Raw genomic sequence first — 24203 nt, 5'->3', positions numbered from 1 at the left:
CCCCACACATGACATGCAAGAAAAAAGAAATAAATTGTGCGCACGATTTACTAATTCGTTCCCTCAGTGTACTAAAACGTGCACACAATTACTATTGCGTTCCCTCGATTTACTATTGCATTGCTATTTACGTGCGCACTGTTTAGTAAATCGAGGGAACGAATTTGTAAATCCTGCGCACAATTTATAAATGGAGTGAACAAAATAGTGAGTCAAGGGAACGCAAAAGTAAATCGAGGGAACGCAATAGTAAATCGAGGCAATACAAAGGTAAATCATGCACACAATTTATAAATCGAGTGAACGAAATAGTTAATCGAGGGAACACAATAGTAAATCATGCGCACAATTTATAAATCGAGGGGAACACAATAGTAAATCGAGAGAACGCAATAGTAAATCGAGGCAACGCAATAGTAAATTGTGCGCACAATTTATAAACGAGTGAATAGTAAATCGAGGCAACGCAATAGTAAATCGTGCGCGCAGTTTATAAATCGAGTGAATGAAATAGTAAATTGAGTCAATGAAATAGTAAATCGAGGCAACGCAATAGTAAATCATGCGCACAATTTATTAATCGAGTGAATGAAATAGTAAATCAAGGCAACGCAATAGTAAATCGTGCACACAATTTATAAATCGAGTCAACTAAATAGTAAATCGAGGGAACACTATAGTAAATCGAGGGAACGCAATAGTAAATCTAGGCAATGTAATAGTAAATCGTGCGCACAATTTATAAATCGAGTGAACGAAATGTTAAATCGAGGGAACGCAATAGTAATTGTGTGCAAGTTTTAGTACATTGAGGGAATGAATTAGTAAATTGTGCACACAATTTAGCTTAATATTTTTTCCTGCATGTCATGTGTGGGCTCCGTACATACATTTATTCCTGTGATGGCAGTGATGTGAAGCTTTATTTTCTGCAATCATTACTTCAGTCTTCGGCATCACATGATCTTTCAGAAATCATTCCAATATGCTGATTTTGTACTCAAGAAACATTTCTTATTACATTTCTTGTAAATGTTCAAAATACTTTGTGTGGCTTAATAATTTTTGTGGGAACTCTTTTACAAGCGTAATAAAATTATTATTTTAATAGTTTTTTTGTTAGTTTTTTTAATAATGAAAAAATCCTACTGACCCCAAACTTTTAACGTATATATATATATATATATATATAAATATATATAAATATAAACATAACAGATGTCTCTTAAATATATACATGCATATGTATTTATTAGGGGTGTGAGATACGAGACTGAGACAAGACAAAATTTTTAGATTTTAAGAAATACCCAATGATGAAATATATTTATTCAACTGAAAAACATGAAATGCAAAAAATGTAGGTGCATTTTGAAATCAACTTTATGAATTTTTTACTTAATTAAATGCAGCAATAAACAACATGTAAACTAGAACTACATGATTCTGGATGAATTGGGAATCATGTTTACATTTTATATATATATATATATATATATATATATATATATATATATATATATATATATATATATATATATATATATATGTATTGAAATTAAATTATAAATTGAATTTATGCATTTAGTAGACGCTTTTATCCAAAGAGACTTACAGTGCATTCAGGCTAACATTTTTTTATCTAACATGTATTTATATTGTAGATCATGATTCTAAAGAAAAAAAATTGAAAACTAATCAAAATAGCATAATTTACTAGTGGTTCTGACAAAATGTTCATTGCTTAAACAAAAAAAAAATTATAATTAAATGAAGGATTCAATGTGTCAATTCATAAAGACCTGTTTTTTCAATTAGAATCCTCTGAATGAACGATTCAATGAAAAATACTTTTTTAAATGGGCAGTTGTTGTCACCTCATGTTGGAGGAGGAAAAGCATTACAATACATACATGTTAAGGTACTTTAGTTTTTATCGCTACTGTAGAGAATAAGTGTTTATACTCAAACTATAGCCTACACTTTCAGTAGGCTACTTATTTTATCTAAATGTCTGTAACACAGAAATAATGATGTGTGGTTCAAAAAACTGTTTGTGTTGCTCTTTCTGGATCAGCTGAAGCATGAATAATTCATTAACATGGACAGCGACAAAATGTGCTTCTTATGCTCCACTGATCTCGTCACATTCCTAGTATTTATATACATAATAAATATAAACAGTACACACACATATATTATGTAAACAAAATATGTAAACTTTTTTTTGGATGCGATTAATAACGATTTATCATTTGACAGCAATAATATAGATAGATAGATGGATGGATGGATGAATGGATAGATAGATACATAGACAGATATTATGCGTTATAAGTTTAGATTCTAGTTAATCTAGGAAAGAGAAATTACAGGCCTCATGGCATTATTTGCAACAAATGTAGGTACAATAAGATGATGAGAACTAATAGTCTAGTTGTTCATTGTGGGCTTTTCCCATCTCTCCGCAGCCATCCGTGGCTTCTCTCCACAGCACAAGATCAACAGCTTCGAAGAGGCTAAAGGTCTGGACCGCATCAACGAGCGCATGCCACCCCGCAAGGATGGAGTCAACCACGTGGGCCACTCCATGGGCAAGATGAACATGTCCGAGACCAACGGCACCGAAGACAACAGTAACATCCAGTGATGAAACAGCTGCCCTCTTACCTGCACCTGAGTCCATGACGCATGGCAGGACAATGCCAAACCCGTGATTTAAGGCCTCCTGCTTCCAACAAACACCTAATGACATCACCTACACATGCCTCCCTGCTCCAATGTCCAATTAGAGAACCAAACTATCTTTAATGTTTCACTGAAAAGAGGCAGACTGTTTTCTTGCTGTCAGTTTGCCGCTTGCAATTTTCATGCCGACGGCAAGTTTCTGCCTTTTTGGGGAGTGTCGAATGGGGTGGGGGGTTGATTTGCTTGTGAAGGGCTGAAAGTGTCTTTATCAGAAAGTGGGTCGGTCTCAGTTCCTTTCCGGCTCTGCCCCCATGCCAAGTGGGCGGGGTTTAGGAACTCTCTCTTAAGCCTGATCCATCCAGTTTGTCTGTGCGGGTGACAAGAGCCCGTACCAGAGACATATACACACTTTTTTCCTCTTTTTATTGCGAGTTTTTCTTCATGATCCCATCTCATAATGAAATGATCTCACTGTTGACGATGTTTTGCTACTAGTATTAATAAATATACAAATTTCAAATGACAAAAAAAGGAAAAATGTTTGTAAGAAAGGACAATTAACGACGAATCCTGTACATTTTATTACTTACGATGCAATCTTACCTGGGGGTTTTTATTTCTTGATTTGGTTTTTGGTAAGATACCATGAAGCAGTAGAGGAAAAGAGCGGTGATGCTTGTCCGCCGTAGACTCTCGATCAAAGCAACCGTTCGGACGAAGGAAAACCGCAGATGGAGCTCAACTTTGGCGCCACCTTCCTGATTGTTTATCACTTGCCTGTATCTCAAGAGAGAGAATGCACATAGTACATTTCGCAAGTCAAATAAATATATATAAATATATTTAAATATATGATTATTAACGGTCGAGGACAATGATTTGTAACAGCATCTATGGTACTGAACGCATCAGTGCATGCAATTAAGTTCCTTATTGATATGTGAAATTATAATTGTGATGTGTTTCAATATAGTAGACTTGAATTATTTCCCTTCAAATTATATTTGTTTTTATATCTCTATAAATAGATATGATTTTGTAATCTTTTATTTAATTTATTTTCTTCTTTTTTTCTTTCTGTTCATTGATATCATTTTATTATGGTTGATTTTATTTTTGTATAGTTTCGCTGTACAGGCACTGACGCTCTTTCCGAGGTGTTTTTTCGTCATCTTTCGTTCTTTCTTTCCGTTTCGTTCTCTCTATTCAGTTGGTGTACAGAAGTTGTTCAGTAGTGTGAATGAACATATTACTCAGTGAAAAACAACATTCAGGCTGCCAAAGCATGATCGCATGGTTTATTCAAATGTAAACTAATTGGACACGAGGAAAATTCAGTGTCTCACTTTGAAGAGGAAAACTATATTATCATTATGATTCTTGATTATCTTATTAGTCTTACAATTAAGCTTACGGTTCTTTCAGTTCCACTGTTTTCTGCTCCTTGTTTAGTCCAGACGTGGTTTATTTCAAAGAAGGAATTTTATGGATTTGTGACTATTTTTCTTGTAATTTTCTCTGGAACTGAGTTTTCGCATTTGACTTCCTAAATGAAAACACATATTGTAAGCATGCCCTATGGGACAAATCACTTTTTTACTCTTGAATAAAATATGCATGAACTAATAATGTCTCTCCCCTTTCGATGCTGGACTGAAAATGTGCTTGCAAAATTATTTTTCTCTTTTAAGAACAGTAAACTGATTATTCAACAGCAACAACAATGAAAATGCAATTTTTATTGTAACATTAACATGAAGAAATCCAAAGACCACAGTTTGAATAAGGTTTTTATTAGGAACTTAGTTTCACAGGCACAGTCATTGAGGGCTTTTTTCCATGAGGGCATCCCACCTGTTTCCTGCTATTCTTCCACAGGAAGCTCAGCCCCTTCTCCCTCAAACCAGAGCTCTGCACCCACTGACACACACCCAAACACACGCTTCTCAGCAGGGCTTTGTAATACTATGTGCACTCCCTCGTGCGTTACTATTATATCCAACAGGAAACAGATTTGGTCACACTGGTTGATGCCTCAACCAAATTCACTAGCTCAAGAACATTTCCATCGTTTTTAGGCTTTGTTTTTCATTTTTTACACTTACATAAGAACTGTAATTATTTCCTGATATCTGGGATACATACGACCTGTCCGTTGTAGGTGGATAGTAAAGAGTAAAACCCATTTGGATTGAAATATGGAGCAGCTATTTTTTCTTCTCATTCCCCTGTTTGCATCTTCATGCATAATTTCACCAGGTAAGTCAATCAGAAGCCATTTTTGTATTTTATAATATATGGTAAAAAGAAAAACAGTATAAAGGGTGATCAAAGTTTAAAATGTTTTTCTGGCTTAAACTGCAGTAGTCACTGACTATGTATGCTGCCCCCCAAAAGTCTGCTTTTAGTGCTAAACATTCTGTGGCTATTTTATATATTCAGTATATCTTTTCATGAAATGTATGTTCTCGAAGCGATTTGCACAGAAAATGGCCAAAACATACCAACTACAGTACCTCCAAACACAATGTCTATGTCTCCATTGTCTGGTGTTTCAAGCGCAGGTGAGTATTTGATATTATATTGTGTACAATTCTCATATCTAAACAAGAATTTCCTACATTTTAGCTGATTTGAACATATTTCAAACAACTGGTAACTGTCACTTTACCATTGTTAAAATGATATTAATAAGTAAATGTCCAACAACGTTTTCTTAAATGTATCTGTAACTTTATTTTCCATTAATTAGACTTTAACCAAAAAAAATGTAATTCTTTCTTAAGCATAGTGTTTATTTATCGATATATATTTAATGCGTGAAGAAAAATGAACTTAAGGTAAATGTATCCATCTTTTTATTTTTGAAGCCCAAACTGGGCCTTACAATTTGTCATCTCAATATAAGAATGGCGTGCCCAGTCACACCTCAGAAAATGTGAGCACAACCACAGCTCCTGTGTCTTCTAGCCACACAGGTAAGGCACAAATACAACTTCAGTTGATGTTAATATACAGTGTAGTAAACATACAATAATGTGACCTCTGTTTGTTCAGGCAGTACTAATGGATTCAGCCTTACTTCGCACACCACATCAGGTAGTACTTATTTCTACCCACTGGTAGAATAGTTCACCCAAAATAAAAAATATGAAATAAATGCTGAAATGTACTCATTCTCATGCAATCCAAGATGTAGATGATTTTGTTTCTTCATTGGACCAAATAACAAAAAAAAGAGGATTCCATCACTTGCTCACCGGTGGATCCTCTGCAGTGAATGGGTGCCGTCAGAATGTGATACCAAACAGCTGATAAAAACATAAATATAACCAAAAGCTATAATAAGTGAAAAGCTTAATAAAATAAAAATAATAAAAATTCCATATCATTGCTTTCTCCAGTGAACAAGTTGTCTCACCTGAATCAGGAGAGAAATATGCCCATCTAGCACAATTTACAAGTTAAAACAGTTTTTAACAAACATGTCGGTGGATATTTTTGTGAGAGGAAAACACGGGGCATTCTTTTTCATTGGAGGGTGCATTATTATGGATTACAGACTGCCATTTTGGCCAGAAGAGATGGCAGACTCATCACCGGACTCATCCAGGACGGTGATGAGTCTGCTTATAGACAAGAGGTTGAGCAGCTGGCTGTCTGGTGCAGTCTTCACAACCTGGAGCTGAACACGCTCAAAACAGCAGAGATGATTGTGGACTTTAGGAGAAACCCCCCTGCACTTTCCCCACTCACCATCATGAACAGCACTGTGGCTGCAGTGGAGTCATTCAGATTCCTGGGAACCACCATCTCTCAGGAGCTGAAGTGGGACAATCACATTGACTCCATTGTGAAAAAGGCCCAACAAAGGTTGTACTTCCTTCGCCAGCTGAGGAAGTTTAATCTGCCACAGGAGCCACTGAAACAGTTCTACTCAGTCGTCATTGAGTCTGTACTGTGTACTTCAATCACTCTGGATCCCTCACATCCAAGTTACCCCATCTTTGAACTTTTGCATCTTTGAATTTATTTGTTACCCCTAGTACATCCCTGCATCTTATTCAATCGTATTCCATTATCATTTATAGCACAATTGTTTATACACATATTCATTTATTATACAATTTTATTTATTTATTTATTTTTTTCTCTGTGTTGTTGTCTCTGTGTACTGGAAGCCTATGTCACTAAAACAAATTCCTTGTATGCACAAGCATACTTGGCAATAAAGCTCTTTCTGATTCTGATTCTGATTAAAGTACCTTAATGATGGATTTGTTTCTTATAAACACGCAGATTTTCACTAAACATTAAGTGATGGACTGGAGTCTTTGTCAATTATTGTGATGTTTTTATCAGCTGTTTGAACTCTCATTCTGACGGCACCCATCCACTTCAGAGGATCGATTCGCGAGTAAGTTAATGCAATGCTACATTTCTCCAAATCTATTCTGATACAAAAGGGTGAGTAAATTATTATTTTTGGGTTAACTATTCAATATACACAGTGGAAGAATATATAAGAGGAAGTGAATGTGATTAAAATGATAAAATTGTGTATTAAAGGGCAGTCCATCATCAGCAGCTCCACACTGACCACACTAAGATCCTACGCTGACGCAAATCTAAATTCCACCTCATCCCCAGCGGCCAAAATAACAGGTTTTACCTCCTTCTTCTTCCCCCCCACCCCAAAACTCGTATTTGCTAAAAGATGAACAGGCATCCTTATAGATGTAAATGGACAAGATATAATTAATTCAAGAATGTCCTGGCTCATAGTTGAGTTTTGGGGATCACAATCAGTGGAAGTTGGAGACAGAAATGTAACCTGTACCTCTGTTTGTTCAGGCAGTACTGATGGATCCGGCCTCTCTTCACATAACAACACATCAGGTAATAATTATTAACTGCTAATACAAACCCAATTCCAAAAAGTTGGGACACTGTACAAATTGTGAATAAAAACAGAATGCAATGATGTGGAGGTTTCAAATTTCAATATATTAAATATTTAATAATTTATTCAGAACACAACATAAATGACATATCAAATGTTGATGAGAAAATTGATCATTTTAAGGGAAAAATAAGTTGATATTACATTTCATGGCATCAACACATCTCAAAAAAAGTTGGGACAAGGCCATGTTTACCACTGTGTGGCATCCCCTCTTCTTTTTATAACAGTCTGCAAACGTCTGGGGACTGAGGAGACAAGTTGCTCAAGTTAAGGAATAGCAATGTTGTCCCGTTCTTGTCTAATACAGGCTTCTAGTTGCTCAACTGTCTTAGGCCTTCTTTGTCACTTCTTCCTCTTTATGATGCACCAAATATTTGGCTTGACATTTCAAAATATCTCACTTTAAATCTCATTTGATATGTTATCTATGAGACTGTAAATTATTACATTCCTTTTTTACTCACAATTTGTACAGTGTCGCAGCTTTTTTGGACTCGGGTATGTTAAAAAAAAAGCTGAAATGTACTCACCCTCAGGCCATCCAAGATGTAGATGAGTTTGTATATTTGTATATCTCAAATGTATGAAAGAAATGGCATTTGAAGATCATTTTGAGCGGTATGTTGAAGAACTGGTCGTGCTGTGCAGTACATTCAAGCATCTATCATTTAAGACTACATTAAAACATTATTTCACGTGTTTGCTCCGTGTGCAGTGGTTGTTACTCTGCCTCCAAAGACTTCAACGACTTCTAATTCAAGCATCAGCGTGTCAGAGGAGACGGCATCCCCTTCACAGGCACCAGACAGCGGCCTCACTTTGCTCGCCTTTAGTAGGTTTTATACCGATATAATCTCATGATTCACATCCTTTCTAGTGCTAAAATATTTCCTGTCTGCAATTACAGGTGTGATGAGTCTTATACTCGTCTTAATTATTGTCATGGTGGTTTTAGTGATCACTATCAACCTCAGGGGACGGTGTAGAAATACTAAACAGCATGAGGGTGGGTTTCTCATCAATTCTGTAATTTTCAAAAATCCAAAATTACCTTTAAAAGCTCACATGGCTATAAATGTGCAATATAATTGATCTGTTTTCTGTTTTCTGTTTTGTTGGGGGGGGGGGGTATTTATAGGTGTCAAAAGCTGTGATCCTGTGGTGTCTGACAGGTGAGGACTGATAAATGTATCTGTATATAATATAATAAAATAATATAATAACAATGATAAAAAAATGTATATGAACATTTAAAAAGATTGCAAGTACAAGTTAATTATATCAATGCAGCCTACTGTAATAATGGAACATTTATATATATATATATATATATATATATATATATATATATATATATATATATATATATATATATATATATATATATATTATGTACTAAATTTAAATAACAGATCTGTTGAAAGATAACTTTAGATAAAAACTATTTTTTATCCAGCGACTTGACCAGTAACTGTGAGAAGGAGAGCATCACTCTTGTCTCTGTGAGGACAATAAACACAGAAAGCAGTAAGTACATGCTTTCCTTAGGTTTTTTTTTTTTTTTTTTTTGTGACTGATATGGAGAGAACAGCATCCCATTTTATGTTATTCTAATATATATGAAACTGTAAATGTCCTTCTGTAAGACCTCTCTTCTGTGCAGATACAGATTCACCCCAGATGTCTTCAGTTCGTAGCACTATAGTGGATAATGATGACCAAGAATTTACCAGAGACCTGCTGGGCATCAAAGACGGACTGTGATTTGACTCAGTTCGTAGCACAGGTTTCGAAAGGCTGTAATATTTTTATAATATTAAAAGAATGTGAATGAATGTGCCTTTAGCTAATGGCCAGTGTACAGATCACACATCATGTTTATGACATACATTTGTGCACACACTGCATATAAAATATCTCCTATATATGCTCTCATATATTAAACATGACTTCCTTCATTGATAAATAAATTGTCACTTTTGTGTTCATCTTTTTCAGATTAAAAAAGTTTTTGTAAAGTGAAATATGGAATGTAAGGTTTTGAGTCAAGTTCCTGTTTAAGTTTTTTTTTTTTTTCTGTAGAGGCCACATTTGATGTGATATATTTATGCCATTGTCCTGACGACCCTGTCAGACTTTTATTTTGAGGTAAAGATTGACCATTAATGGTTTTTTGCTTTTTGGTCCTGGTCTACACACCTGATTCAGTTCATCATCTGATTTGCTGAGAGCTCCATGAACTAAGAAAGATGTACAAAATGTACTTTGAGTCCACAACTGCGTACCACTGCTGTAAAGTATTCCTTATAATTCTTGAAATCATCGGTATTTCTATCAGGTGGTTGTAAGAGGATCTTTTGATGCTGTCAAGACAGGAACCACTAGGGCAGAGCAGTTTTAGCAGGAACCTCTGGGACCAGGGAGGTTGAGAGAGGAGCTCTGGGACTGGAGCAGCTTTAGCTCTGGCTGGGGTTATGACAGGAAACAATGGCTTTTGTTTTCTTGGCAGCCGTGGCATAAATCTCAACACCATCACGGGAGGAACCTTCCATAGCACACATGACAGGAAGCTTTCCAACTTCAGCTGTTATGACACAGAGCTCTTAAACCATTGCAGGTTTTGGACTTGCAGCAGCAGAAACTTTCAGGCCTGGACAAGAAGCTGTAGGACCAGGGCAGCTCTTAAAGGTTACCATGTCAAGTAACCTCTGCAGGGCCTTTGATTTGGTTCTCTCTGACCTCAGCAGGTTCTGGAGCAGCAGTGTCAGGAACTTTTATGGAGGCCTTTATCGAGTGATTTCTGAAGCAGCCCTGGCAGTATTTTTGTGCCCGAGGTGGCTGAGAAACTAAAAGCTCTGTCGCCATGTGAGTGGCAGGCATCTCTATGGCGGCAGTGCCAGGAATTTGTGGGACAGGCTTTACAGGGAGTTCTGGGAAGCTCTAGGTAACTCCATTTTTAGAAATATGATTGGATGGTTCAGTTTTCAACTATTTTCAATTCACATCCCTAGGCGAGTGTAGTTCTGCAAGATGCTAAAGCTACTGCCTCAGGCCAAGGCGCAAGATGCTAAGGCTGGAGGGAAGGATAGCTAACTTAACTACTTAAAACTAAACTAACTATTTACAATAATTACTCATCCCTAAACAAGACGCTAGGGATGGAACGGTCACCTGTGTCAGCCCACCAGACAGCCCTGTCCTCCATGACTTAGGGGGACCTGAAACACAATTATGAATTATACATTTAGAACTTGAACAAATTAGACAAACCAATTTCATAAGGTTTAAAAATACATCTTTTTGTCTAGGCAATGTATGATGATTGACTAAGCCTATGAGTTACTGCAGGTATTAAAAGTTAGCTGATGTCCATATTAAAATAACCAAACTAGACCATCAAAAAGTCAAAAACTAAACAAACAATATTTCAGACAAAATAACTGAACATACAAGAGCTTTAAAAATGAACCCACCGAAACCATCAGCTTGGAAATACATGACAATTAAAACTCTTAATAATGTCTTTAAAGCAAACAGTGATAATCATGTAGATGTGGCAGTGGGACGTCTATCCTGTAGCCTGGTTATGAAGATGAGTGTCTCTCAGCAGTGAGGTCCATGCCCGCTAAGACTTGAAAGCCTTAGTGATGTGAAACAAAGAAGACGACAACCAGAAAGTGTACGGTAATGCTCATACTTCTAATGGGGAAAGAGGGAGGGTTGCAAACCGTTTGAGCATGCTTAATGAGGGTGCTTTCACACCTGCCTCATTTAGTTCGGTTGAATCGTACCAGAGTTTGTTTCTCCCTTTGGTGCGGTTCGATTGAGCAGGTGAAAAAGCAGCAATCGCACTCGGGTGCCCACCAAAAGTGGACCAAACAACCGTACTGAGACGTGCTTGAAGAGGTGGTCTCGATACGCTTTCAAACTCTGGAGCGGTTCGTTTGTGGTGAGAATGTGATCTGACCTCGAACAGACTCAACTGCAAAAAGTACTGATCATTTTTGGACTAAACCAGCTGCCGTAGTCAGCTTCGTTGTGCATTATGGGATGAGGAAGTGTTTGTTGACAGTTTGCACTTTAGCATGGCAGCTCGTGGACAAACTTGGAGTAGTGAGGAGGTGCGGAGCCTCATAGAAATTTGGTCAGATGACCATGAGCATGTAAGAGTTAAGAAGAATTAATGCACGCCTCCGCTTGAAGTTACGAGTGATTCCCGCTCGCCGTTTGCAGTGCATTAGAATGTTGTTTTCAAGCCGCATCCGCGCTTCATTATAGAAATGTATTTTTTGTATATTGTGGTGTATACAAACAATGTAAAAGATTATGGCCAGGGACAAAACCGGCCCGCGCAGTCGTGTTGTCGTGTAGTTGTGTTGTCTCCGTGTTGTTTGCTGGCTTTCCCTGTTATGTTGGAATTTTCCCGCATGTAAATTCTGACCAATTTTTCCCGCATGTAAATTCTGACCAATCGAAAAGCACTTTAGGATATACGTCATGGCCAATGAGTGATGTAGATGTTGTCATGTGACTGCATTTTGGTTCGTTTCAACTGGTACGGACCACAGCAATCAGTATGGTGTGAAAAGGAAACAAAAAAGCTAAAAAATGCTACAATGTATAATTGTTTGCCCTTGTTTCGGACCAAATGAATCGAACTAGAGATGTGAAAGCACCCTGAGTAGTGGTGCCAGGTATGTCCCGTGTCTAATAGGAGAGTACTAGTGATTCGAGCGAAGACAGCTGGTCGCATCAGCTGGTCGCAGCCTATGCGACCTGACTGAACTAACGCTGCGCTCAATATATTTCAAACTATTTTAGCTTGTCTTTGACATTTAAATTTAAACAAGTCATGGAAGAGCATCTCCTCTAAATGAAGCCTCTTTTCCAGGTCGCTCTTCAGACATCCTCGGATAAAACGGCAGCATTTTGAATTGCAAGAAATGGTGGTTTCTTGCATAATTTATTTGCAGATGCCATTAGTTCTGATAATGTATAGCTAATGCAATTTAAATGTGGCTGAAATGTTCAAATATCTTTTTGAGGCCACTGTATAAAATCTCTAATCCAGTTCAACAAATCTTGAAATGGTGAAAACGTATAAGGTACAATACAACAGCATAAAACCATTGTAATATAATGGAGAAATTTATAGTGTATATTAGCCTAAACACTTGATCTGACCTGATATTAATGAAAAAAGCTGTTGAGCATCGTTCCTTTCTCTTCTTCTTCTGGGAACAGTAGTATAAAACAAAAAGTAACTGCAAATTTAAAACCCATCCCACCCTTGGTAGACTTTGAAATAAAGAAAAAAAGGAATAAATAAATAAAATAAACAATATAAATGAAGTAATATTAATACACAAATAAACAATAAAATATTTTTCACAAAGATTGTAGAAAAGATGACACAACATTAAAAGCAGAAAGCCATACATTTATCCTGTGGTTCAGTGGTAGAGCATTGTGTTAACAGCGCAAAAGGTTGTTGGTTCAATTCCCAGGGAACACACATACTCTAAAAAAAAATTATAGCCTGAATGCACTGTAAGTCACTATGGATAAAAGTGTCTGCTAAATGTATGAATGTAAATGCAGATCCATGTATATGAGAAGTTCAGAGTTCCATTGAGATAATGTCCATCGAATACACGGTCCAGGTTTGTCTGTCCATTGTTTGAGGAGGATTCCAACAGTTGAATAGCATTTATTTTGCTGCTGTGAGAGCAGCTAACAGTAAACGTCTTTGTTTGACAGACCAGGTGAGGTCCCAAAACTCTTCAAACATATCTCATTATCCATATCTCCTGTCAGAGCTGAGTCCAAAAAAGGTTAGAGAGAGAGGGGCACTCCCAAAATAAATGCAAAAACATGCCTAAAAATCCTTGCAAACAAAGATTGCACTTAGGAGAAGATGACAGATTCATATAAAAACGTTTCATTGGAGTCACGTAAACCCTTCAATGAATCATTTGGTGGTTAGGGTTTAAGAAGACAATTTAAACATTCCCCATACCTGATCCGAAAACAAAACATGCACATCCTCATTAAGATCCTTAGCCCAAACAGTTGTAATAGATAAAGGTTTGTATGAATTCTCAAGAAGAAAGAGATAATTGAAGCAGAGAAGGGAAGAGGAAGGGAGGAAAGGATTAGTTTGCGTAAAGGGTGAATAGGCAGTTAATTGTAAACCACTATCATCATTGATATTGTGGACACTGAAATCGAGTACTGTCTTAAAAAAAGATTCTTATTGTGGAAAATAGGCGAATGTGGAGAGGAGGGGGGTTAAAATGGGACCAAACCGAGATTTACACTGTTAAAGCGGAACCCCCGAAAAAAACAAGATGTTTCCATTTGTACAGAACAATAGATTCCTCAGTTGCTCTCTAAGACAACTCTCTGTCAGGATCAAACCTAACTGATAAAGAGCAGAGGGAAAAGGCTTGAACGTACAGTCTAAAGTTGGGAAAGAAAGACCTCCATGTAATCTACTTTGTTATTCAGTTTAATACGAGGACGTTTCCCATCCCTTATATACCATGAAACCGGTTCCAGTAGCCAACCGGTGAAGCAAGAGGAATCATGGAAAAAAGAAATGAATACATGGGAGAACATTGGCTACTTTGGCTATAATACTATTAAACTTGAGTGGAAGTAGACATGACTTACTCCAATTAATTTTAAACCCAGTGAGAGATACAAAATGGTCAAATAAATTCAACACATGAAGAACAGAATGTGAGGGCTTCTCCAAAAATAATAAGATATAATCTGCAAACAAAGAAATATGACGATGAGTATTCCTTATTAATATTAGAGAAATAGTTTCAGATTGTGGGAGCGCTTGAGCTAAGGGTTCCAAGGATAGGGAAAATAACAGAGAAAAAGTTGGAAGCCCTGACGAGTAGCCCTGCCTCGATGTATGAAGAATGGGTTAGAGCACACAGATCCTGTGAGAACAGAGGCTATGGATTGGTGTACAGAACTTTTATCATATTTATGAAACTTGATCCTAAACTCAGATGGTAAAGTTGACTCTTATCAGAATAGGGTCAAGATATTATGTTGGGATTTAGTTTGGAGGACAAATCTTTGTCTCCAATACTTATAGTTTGTGAGATTCATATTTGATGTTTCTAATAATATTGATACTGAAATTCCATATTCCTTGTCTCAGCCTCAAGAGGGCGACAAACAGTGCTTTCATCTCATCTTGAGATTGTGTGCATCCCCTAACAGCCGACATTCAGTCAAGAGCAGCATTGATGTTATTGTTTGTATGTGCTTTAAAGTATATATAAAACCTTAATGACAGTTCTTTACGTATAAAACTTGTTTTTTTTTTATGAGCACATTTTAAATAATTCTACAAGGTCATTGTTGCCATTGTGTGAGATCCAAACAAAGTGTGTTTATCCAACCGATAACGGGTTAATCGATAAACACACACGGCAGCATCACTCATTAGCGCCGAGTGCCAGCTGGGATTTGTGTTGTATTGCCATCGCGCCATTTACGTCACGGAATGTCGCCTTCTAATTGGTTGTTTGGATTGTAGTCCAGCGCGACATGTGCTTCCGCTTCCGATTAGCGATGGAGGTTACAAGCAATATTGCATTTCTGTCTTCCTCGCACATTTTACAATGACGAAGCCTAATATAGAGGGTCAAACATGAATTGTTTTGTTGTTGAAATTCATATTCGACTATGTCGCGGAGCGGAAGGTATCTAAAGTCGGAAGTTAAATTGGGGTTGTATTAGCATCACGCATTAGATTTAGCTTAATGTAAACAACACTTCGAGTCATTTTGACAGTCCAACAGGCTTTGGTTTGAATATTTGACTTCTGTTAGTTCTCATGCGGGTTTGAGGTGTCGTTGTTTGACATGTCACTGTTTGAGATGGACAGAGAGGAGTCTGACAGGCTGATAGAGAAAGCCAAGCTGTGTTTGCGCTCAGGACGCAAAGAGAAAGCCTTGCAGCTGCTGTACGAGGCGCAGAAGATCCACCCCAGCACACGGGCCAGAGGTGTGTATCATGCTGTTATGTTTTGATTGACAAATCAGCTGTGTTTGCTCCTTGCGCTGAAATAGAAAGTGCAGCGTCTGGTTGTGAGCGTTATATAATATGTCCCTTGGTCAGCGGTCGGTTTGAGTCTGGAAAGATATTATAGACCATATGTATAGATCAGTCTCTCTTGTGAAACATGTCTCCGTTGTGATTCAGTCTGAAGAAGAAAATAATTCTAAAAGGTATAACGTTAGTCCACCCCAGAAAGCAAGATCTGTCATCGTTTACCCTGATTTGCAGGGGCGGTTGTAAACCAGAGCAACTTATTTGACAGGGGGCTCTCATGCTTGTCATGTGAAACACAGCAGCCACAAACTGATATAGGCTTATGTCCCTACTGAGAAAGTTTTTTTGATCGAAAAAAAAGCATCAAAGAAAATTTGAATGGTTTCCACAACAAATTACTTTATAAACCATCAACTTTTAACCATTAAAATGGAGTTCTGTAGTGTGTTTTGGGACATATTCCATTAGGATTTATTGGTTTTAACAAGCAACAAATTACCAGTAGAGATCAACAAGGTCCATTACAGTTTCCAGTAAAACCATTACTAATTTTCTAATTGTTTATTGTTGTTGGATTTTTCAGCAGGGCATTTTATATTTTTATTTTTATTCAAAATATTACCCAAATATATCATGAAATAACACGATTCACAAATATGTGCAAGTAAATTAATGTTGCACCTTTATCTATGTTAGTTCTCTAGTGTTCCTGTGTCTCAGTTGTAGTGCATTGCATTAGCAGCACAAAAGGTTGTGGGTTCAATTCCCAGGATACATGCATACTGATTAAAAAAAATTGTGTAGACTGAATGCACTGTAAGTTGCTTTGGATAAAAGCATCAGATATAAAAAATGCATAAATGTAGTAAAGTAGCCTCTATTAGTGTAATCTATTAAAGCTGCAGTAGGGAACTTGTAAATATATATTTTTTTACATATTTGTTAAAGCTGTCATTATGTCCTGACAGTAGAATATGAGACAGATAATCTGAGGAAAAAAATCAAGCTCCTCTGGCTCCTCCCAGTGCTCCTATTGCCATTTGCAGAAAGTCATCCGCTCCCGGTAAGAAAACAACCAATCAGAGCTGCGGTCCGTAACTTTGTTTGTGTTCAAAATGTACAAAAATTTATATAATAAGCGAGTACACCATGAATCAATTTTCCAAACCGTGTTTTTAGCTTATCCTGAATCACTAGGGTGCACCTATAATAAGTGTTTATATTCGGACTATTTTAGACTGCTTCGGGGATACCGCGGCGGAGTAACCCAGTACCTTTGTGATTCTTCATAGACATAAACAGAGAGAAGTAGTTCCGGCTACGATGTTCTTCCGCAAGACGCAAGCAGTTCTGTTTATTAACCGCTAAAGCGTCAAAAGTTCCCTACCGCTGCTTTAACATTAAAAAATCTGTCTTTTTACTGAAGTACCAGATATGGGTGTCATACCATAAAATATTTTAGTAATATTTCTTTTATGCTCACCAGGGCTAAATTTTTATTTTTTTAAATCCAGTTATTACTAATATTCTGAAATACTTTCAATTTAAATTTTGCTCATTTGATTCCAAATCTAAGCATTTCTTCTGTGAAACACAAAAGACATTTTGTTTTGGTTCTTACTGACTTCCAGTACAACAGAAATCAATGGGACCCGAAACTGTCCAAAAATTGATAACCTCATGGCATTAAATGGTTCATATACAGCAAAAAAAAATTAATATCTTTGTCCGTATCTTTGTATCGTTTCCTAATACAAGTATCTAAATGTACCTAAATTAAGATACATTTAATTGAGATGCAAAAAGAAGATTGAAGTCTTGTTTTGAGAAATTGAACAAAATTAAATGAGTTTATGTTTAGAACAAATATCTGGGGTATGAAAACTGGATTTCCCTTTGAATTACGTTATTTTTATTTTATTGTATTGTATTTTTTTAGATAAATGCACTGTAAAACAAGACTTAAATGCTTGTTATTTCCATATTCTAGTTAAGCTATTTTGTTTTTGTATATGTGTAAAATGAATTAAGTAATGGAGATTTGTTGTATATTCAAACTTTTAAGTATTGCTTATATTCTAATATAATATATGCTAATATAATATAATATTGAAATAAAATTTTCCTTACACATATACTTTTAGAAAACATTTATGTATTGCATTCCTTTCAATTTGGTCCTTAAATTTAAAAAAAAAAAAGCTCTTTAAAATTTCTTAAATTTGCCTTCATAAAATTTGTAGAAACCCAGGTAATAAAAATGGGGGACCAGCAGAAAAAAAACAAACAAACAAAAAAAACAAAAACGTATTGTTAACACCATATATTTTTGTTTTTACATTTTAAAGTATTGATTAACAACCACATGTACTTAATGTAGGGTTATGCTAAGGTTTGGTTTATGGTTATCTGCATGGAATTATGCATAATTTACATATGTGTAAAGCCAGGAATACACTACATGTTTTTTTGCCATGATTTTCCACCGATTTACAGTTTGGAGAAGTTGACGCTAGTTGCGGAAAATCGCACAGTTAATGATGGTCACAGACTTTGATTTTTTTTAGCTTCAGACTGATTCCACCCAGAAAGAGTATATCATACATGTTTGTTATTTTCGGCCGATTTTAGAACCAAGCATCTCAGAGCATCAAGGTGCATTTTTCTGCATGAGATTTTTGTGATTGGAACAACTTGAAGTCCCTACATGTTTCTCTGATTTCTATTATTAGTATTGATTGATGCCATTGTGAAGAATGGCAGCACTCCCCCTGAAGAGGAGCACACCTACACTCCTCCACCAGGCTGGAGAAACTCTGAGCACGGCCCGGCTCCACATCAGCGGCCCAGTACACAAGAGAGAGCAGAGGGGTCCGGTGACGACAAAAAGAGCTTTACGGAGGAGCAGCGGCAAGGAGTGCTCAGGTACTGACAGGAGTAGTTGCCCAAAAATGATAATTCAGTCATTGTTCATTTATATGCTTCCTAAACCTGTGCAGGATAAAGAGATGCAGAGACTTCTATGAGATTCTGGGGGTGCCAAAGGATGCCAGTGATGAGGACCTGAAGAAAGCCTATAGGAAACTGGCGCTACGCTTCCACCCGGATAAGAACTGTGCCCCTGGAGCGACCGATGCTTTTAAAGGTATCTCATATGACCATTACGACCACTGCTGGTGCTAAAACGTTTGGCTTGGTGTTAAAGAAAATGAATACTTTATTCAATAAGGATGTATTAAAATAATCACTAAATACTTTTAGATTGGTACAAAAAAATTATAATGTAAATAAAAGCTGTTGTTTTGGATGTCTATATTTATCAAAGAATTATTTATATATATAAATAAAAGGTTTTACACAAAATTATTAAGCAGCACAACTGTTTTCAGCATGGATAATAAGGAGTGATAATTCTGAAGAATCATGTGACACTGAAAACTGGTGTAATGATGCTGAAAATTCAGCTTGCCATCACAGGGATTAATTAAATCTTATTTAAATATTTAAATTGTAATCAAAGTTTACAGTGTTCTGTTTTTTTCTGCATTCGTTTAATCAAATAATAAAAAACTTTTTACTTTCCCCAAAGTTTATATTTATATTTAGAATAATGTATATATAGATCATATTAAACTTTAATATTTGGGTTTCTCTGCTCTTTTTCTCTGTTCAGCTATAGGCAATGCATATGCAGTACTCAGTAACCCAGAGAAAAGGCAGCAGTATGATCAGTGTGGGGACCAGGGCCCTGCAGAGACATCTAGTCATACTTCAGCACAACCACGTCACGCGTACGGACACCACCGCACCTTCAACAGAGACTTTGAGGCTGACATCTCTCCAGAGGAGCTCTTTAACATCTTCTTCGGGGGCAGGTTTCCTACAGGTCTGAACCTCTGTTAAAAGCATCAGAGCTATAGAAATTGTTATCATTAATTTGCATTAATGTTTCCGTCACATTTCTATGTTCCAGTTATGAATCCAATGCAAGCTTAATTATTTCTGTCACATATTTAAAGAACAAACAACTCTTATCCTCATGTAGGCAACATCCACGTGTACACCAACCGAGGAGCTTCTTATGCTCATTATTACCAGCCCCGCAGACGCCGAACATATGAGAGACGGGAAGAAGAGGTGGAGGAGAGCCACAGTCAGGTGAGAAGATCTTGATCATATAGGTGAGGATACAATGTATAAGAGGTCAACTGATGATCAGAAAATATTCAATGTCATTTATATCTAATTTCGTCCTGTAATGCTTGATAAAGCAGAGTTTGTGAGCACCGAGCTTATTTTTTTTTTTACAGCTGTTATCCCCATATGCCCATATATTTCTGATTTCTAATTATCAGCATCTGCATCAGCCAGAGGAAAACCCATTTTAGTCGACCTCTACTTTGTATTCAAGTTGGTTTCATATGGTTTAGAAAAACTAGCTTGTTTAATGACTTATGGCATTCAAAAAACATTTGTACAATTTAAAATAACATTGTCCCAACATCTTGAATAAATGTAAGCATACACATCTTAATCATTTAAAAAAAGTTGTATATTTTTTGTTTTTTTTAGTTGATCCACATGACATTGAATGTTATGTGGAGTAATGAGGTCATCTGCAGACAAAAGTAAAAAAAAAAAAAAAAAGAAGTTTTTTTTTTTTTAATGTATTTTTGTAATAATAATATTTCAGATTTTAAATTAAATTTCATCCTTTTAGTGAGCCCTTGTTTTTTTTAAATAAGAACAGAAATAAATTTTAGTTTAGAATTTTAAAGACATGGTTGGGGCCGATAGCCTTGTGGCCAGTGCACCGACATATAACTATATATTAATAGAGTTATATATTTTCCAAATATAACATTTTTCTTAAATATATACATGCATGTATTTAAATACACATAATAAAAATACACAGTACACACATTATGTAAACAAAAACTTATTTTGGATGTGATTAATCGTTTGACAGCACTAATTATGACAGTCACGTCATTGATTCAGATAAACACTGCCTTAAGGTAAATCACATTTACAGTTGTTCAGCCAATTTGAATCTGAATCTTTCTAATTGTTAATTTTGCAATAGTTTTTGTCACACAGATGAATTGACCAACAGGAAACTGTTTGATTAAAAAGTGACTTCTGTGAGAGTGCTGCTTCATACAAAGCTACACTATTGATAAAGGACTTTTTTGGCCTAAGATAATTTGACCTCACCTTTGTTCTCTTTCTGACTTCCATACTGTAAACAGGGTCCCTCTCTAAACTTGTTCCTGTTTCTCTTCATGTAGAACAACTTCACAGCTCTCCTGCAGCTGCTGCCGGTGCTGGTGCTCATTCTGATATCTGTATTCACTCAGCTGATGGCAACCAACCCTCCCTACAGCCTCTTCTACAAACCGTAAGTCAACCGTGGCACATGGTTTCAAATATCTTTAGAAAAAAAGACCTGACATATACTGTCTCTCACAGGTCCGTGGGGTTGGTGGTGTCCAGAGAAACCCAGCACATGGGTGTCCCATACTATGTGGATAAGAGTTTTGAGAAGGAATACCATGGTGCTGCTCTGGACGAGCTGGAGAAGACTATTGAGAGCGACTATATTGACCACCTACAGAGCAGCTGCTGGAAAGAGAAGCAGCAGAGTATGATGCCTTCTCTTCCATTCGGTTATGAATATAAACTCCTGCATTACTAAAGCTGTTGTTTCTTTCAGAATCTGATCTAGCTAATCTGGGCCAGCTGTACCGAGACGAGCGGCTGAAGCAGAAGGCAGAGACCATGAAGCTGGATCACTGTGAAAAGCTGCACCGCTTCATGGGCCGACAGAGAGGAGACTGAGGCAGCGTCGCCCTCCAAGACAGCATGGTCAGCTTAATCAGAGCGTTTAGAATTGGTTACATATTTCAGTTTACTCGGGTGGGTCACCTTTTTGTGAAGGAGAAAGGAAGAGATGTGTTAAAGCAGGAACCCAAGCTGATTTTCTGAAGAGCGTCCATGAATGAGCTGAAGTCTGATGGCCTTTAACTCATCTGATTCAGCTGCGATGCACAACTGTGGGTAACTCGTGCGAGCGCCTGGTATCTTTTTCCTTACATTAAGGAGCACCGACTCCAGGCTGGCCGATAGGATTAAAGCTAGTGATTGTTGTTTTAGTCGCATTTAAGCTTATTTGTTAATAGGAATTTAACTTATTCAATAACATATTTAATTTCTGAATTTGTGCTGTGAATTATTCATCAACAACTTTTAATAGAAAGCTCCTTTTTTGTTTTTGGAAACAAACGGTTCTCAAAAACAGGGATATAAACCACTACAGCTTTTCAAAGCTCTCTAGACATAGCAAGAAAAAAAAACTTTATGTACAGTAAATTAGTTTTTCAGTCCTTTGTTACAGTGGTGTATGTTTCAGATATTAAAAAGGTATCAGGCAACTGTTTTAGGCTAGGTAAAAATTCAGTGCACTGACAAATAAGCTTAATGCCTATACCTCTGAATTATTAATTTATCTTTAGTATTTGATTTATATTTTGGCACTTTAACTTCTCATGTATTGCATGCATCCATCCATGCATTCTCCCGCCTTGTTAGTGTCCAAAGGTGTTACTGGCAAGGTTTTATTTCAATAATTATAACTAGGCAAATAACCATTACTGAGCATCTGTTTTGAACTACAACTAATGTTTTAACTCTTGTCACTGAACACTATGTTCTGTATATAATAACATACTGATATTTAGCACAAATCTGAACCTAAGGGATGTTTAGAAGTGCTGCAGGAGGCGTCCGATCGCTCAGGATTAAATAGAGAAAGAGTGTCAGATTTGACGTGGAGAGTTTGTGCCGGTGGTGGTATTGTAATCTTGTTTCCACGCAGTATGCTAAGAGTAACTGCTGGAAGTTTTGTTTGGTTTGATATGCGTTTTTTGTGCTACTTAAATAAAACAATAAATCAAACACAGTTTCTCTGTGCTCTGTGAAGTCACTAATTTACAAAAAAAAAAAAAAAAAAAAGAGGGAGGTGCCAATTACAGTAAAAGGTGACCAAAGAATTTCAATAAATTACTTTTCCCTATTTTTTTTTAAGTTTTAAACTTGAACAGTCCTTGGTCCTGATCCTTTACTTGGATATAAGCAATTTGAACATTATTTAAAACCTAGTAAAAAAAAAAAATAATAATAATAATTAGCTTGAAACGATAATACGAGAATACAGCGTTATGGCAGATTGAAAAGTGGGTAAAATATCAGTAAAATTATTACCACATAATAAGGCATATCCATTAAAAAAAAATGTTGTCCTTTCATCAGGTTTTCCCCCGGTAGGTTGTCAATACCTGTAAAGACACTATCCGCTCATTTCTTCATCTTCAGGTCTGCTTCTATGGTGCAGCGTCGCCCCTTGTGCCCCAGTCCTACAAAGAGGGTCATGGCTGTCAAGGTCACTTTGAACAAGCAAGTCATTTTTCTCCCATTATTCAGCACATCACTTTTAAAGGGGGGGTGAAATACTCATTTTCATCTCCTGTTAATCTTGAGTACCTATAGAGTAGTACTGCATCCTTCATATCTCCAAAAAGTCTTTAGTTTTATTATATTTATAAGAGAAAGATAGTCTGTGCCGATTTTTTTCAGAAAAACACGACCGGCTGGAGGCGTGACGTGTGGGCAGAGCTAAATAATCACGAGCGCGAGTAGGCTTTTGCGTTGAGAGCGTTTGGAAGTTGTGACATTACCATGAGGAAAAAAAAAACATCATCCAAAACAACCCATGGCTAACAGTCAGATTCAGCCGTTTATTTATGATCCAGAATCAGATCCCGAGGCTGAAACTGAATGAGAGCAGCAGCAGCAACGACTACAACAGCATCTCTATGTGGTATGTATTGAAACTGTATATATTTGCTTATGTAACCCCTCTCTCCCGGGTCCTTTCTGACGCTCCTCGCACTTGCTCCGAGCGGGGCTCGAACCCGGGTCTCCTCTAACAAGGAGGCTAAATGGCTACAGCCACTAGCGTCTGTTGCTAGTGCGTCTCTTGAGATTGGGGAGGTTTACCTGCACAGCACTAACTCGCTGGCCTCTGTTACACTTAGCGGTTTTGGAAAATGACTAAGTTCCACTTTATGTCATCTTTTTTTTTTTTCTTTAAAGGTGTACAAGGTTTACTTGATGTGCTTATTCGCCGATAGCTAAGTTAACAACAGAGATATTTGAAGCAGTTTTACTCACCGCCTCGTGACCCTTTTTCGTTGGGACTGCATTATCCTTAAAGCTGCTGTCGGGAACTTTTGACGCTCTAGCGGTTAATAAACAGAACTGCTTGCGTCTTGTGGAAGAACATCGCAGGGTTGTCTTGCCCTCGCAACCAAAAACACACTTCTTTTGTGACATTTCGCTCTCGCTCTGATCAGTGAAGTCTGTTGTGCTCTCAGTGCTCTGCTATACGGGAGCGCGCGCTCTT

At 36.9% G+C, this 24203-nt stretch overlaps 3 protein-coding genes across 4 annotated transcripts in view; all 3 read left to right on the top strand.

Moving 5' to 3' along the window:
• LOC113038475 (serine/threonine-protein phosphatase 2B catalytic subunit alpha isoform) overlaps nt 1-4317 on the top strand; it is a 58074-nt gene extending 53757 nt beyond the window's left edge. For both annotated transcript variants that reach the window (XM_026195907.1, XM_026195906.1), the window contains one exon: nt 2472-4317. In XM_026195907.1, the coding sequence (XP_026051692.1) occupies nt 2472-2650 (179 nt within the window). In that variant the 3' untranslated portion in view covers nt 2651-4317. The remainder of the gene's footprint in view (nt 1-2471) is intronic.
• Nucleotides 4318-4609: 292 nt separating this feature from the next.
• On the top strand, nt 4610-9617 carry ecscr (endothelial cell surface expressed chemotaxis and apoptosis regulator). The gene is made up of 11 exons (XM_026195905.1): nt 4610-4947; nt 5163-5252; nt 5559-5666; nt 5746-5787; nt 7258-7353; nt 7543-7587; nt 8370-8486; nt 8562-8660; nt 8793-8826; nt 9111-9181; nt 9318-9617. The coding sequence occupies exons 1-11, from the start codon at nt 4887-4889 to the stop codon at nt 9416-9418; spliced, it is 864 nt and encodes a 287-aa protein (XP_026051690.1). The 5' UTR covers nt 4610-4886; the 3' UTR covers nt 9419-9617.
• Nucleotides 9618-15223: 5606 nt separating this feature from the next.
• Nucleotides 15224-22703, top strand: LOC113038473 (dnaJ homolog subfamily C member 18-like). The gene is made up of 8 exons (XM_026195904.1): nt 15224-15688; nt 18469-18661; nt 18736-18881; nt 19410-19622; nt 19782-19894; nt 21031-21140; nt 21212-21384; nt 21456-22703. Exons 1-8 carry the CDS (start codon nt 15547-15549, stop codon nt 21578-21580), a joined length of 1215 nt encoding a protein of 404 aa, XP_026051689.1. The 5' UTR covers nt 15224-15546; the 3' UTR covers nt 21581-22703.
• The last annotated feature ends 1500 nt before the right edge of the window (nt 22704-24203 follow it).

Source organism: Carassius auratus, chromosome 21 (genome assembly GCF_003368295.1).
Source record: "Carassius auratus strain Wakin chromosome 21, ASM336829v1, whole genome shotgun sequence".
Taxonomy (NCBI): domain Eukaryota; kingdom Metazoa; phylum Chordata; class Actinopteri; order Cypriniformes; family Cyprinidae; genus Carassius; species Carassius auratus.
The sequence above is the reverse complement of the archived record's forward strand: the minus strand, read 5'-3'. Positions and strand labels throughout refer to the sequence as shown.

Coding starts and splice junctions, on each gene's coding strand:
- ecscr (XM_026195905.1), top strand. CDS start 4,887: ATGGAGCAGCTATTTTTTCTTCTCATTCCCCTGTTTGCATCTTCATGC. Junction 8,487..8,561: donor CCTCACTTTGCTCGCCTTTA/GTAGGTTTTATA, acceptor CTGCAATTACAG/GTGTGATGAGTCTTATACTC. Junction 9,182..9,317: donor GACAATAAACACAGAAAGCA/GTAAGTACATGC, acceptor TCTTCTGTGCAG/ATACAGATTCACCCCAGATG.
- LOC113038473 (XM_026195904.1), top strand. CDS start 15,547: ATGTCACTGTTTGAGATGGACAGAGAGGAGTCTGACAGGCTGATAGAG. Junction 19,623..19,781: donor CGGGGGCAGGTTTCCTACAG/GTCTGAACCTCT, acceptor ATCCTCATGTAG/GCAACATCCACGTGTACACC. Junction 21,385..21,455: donor CTGGAAAGAGAAGCAGCAGA/GTATGATGCCTT, acceptor TGTTTCTTTCAG/AATCTGATCTAGCTAATCTG.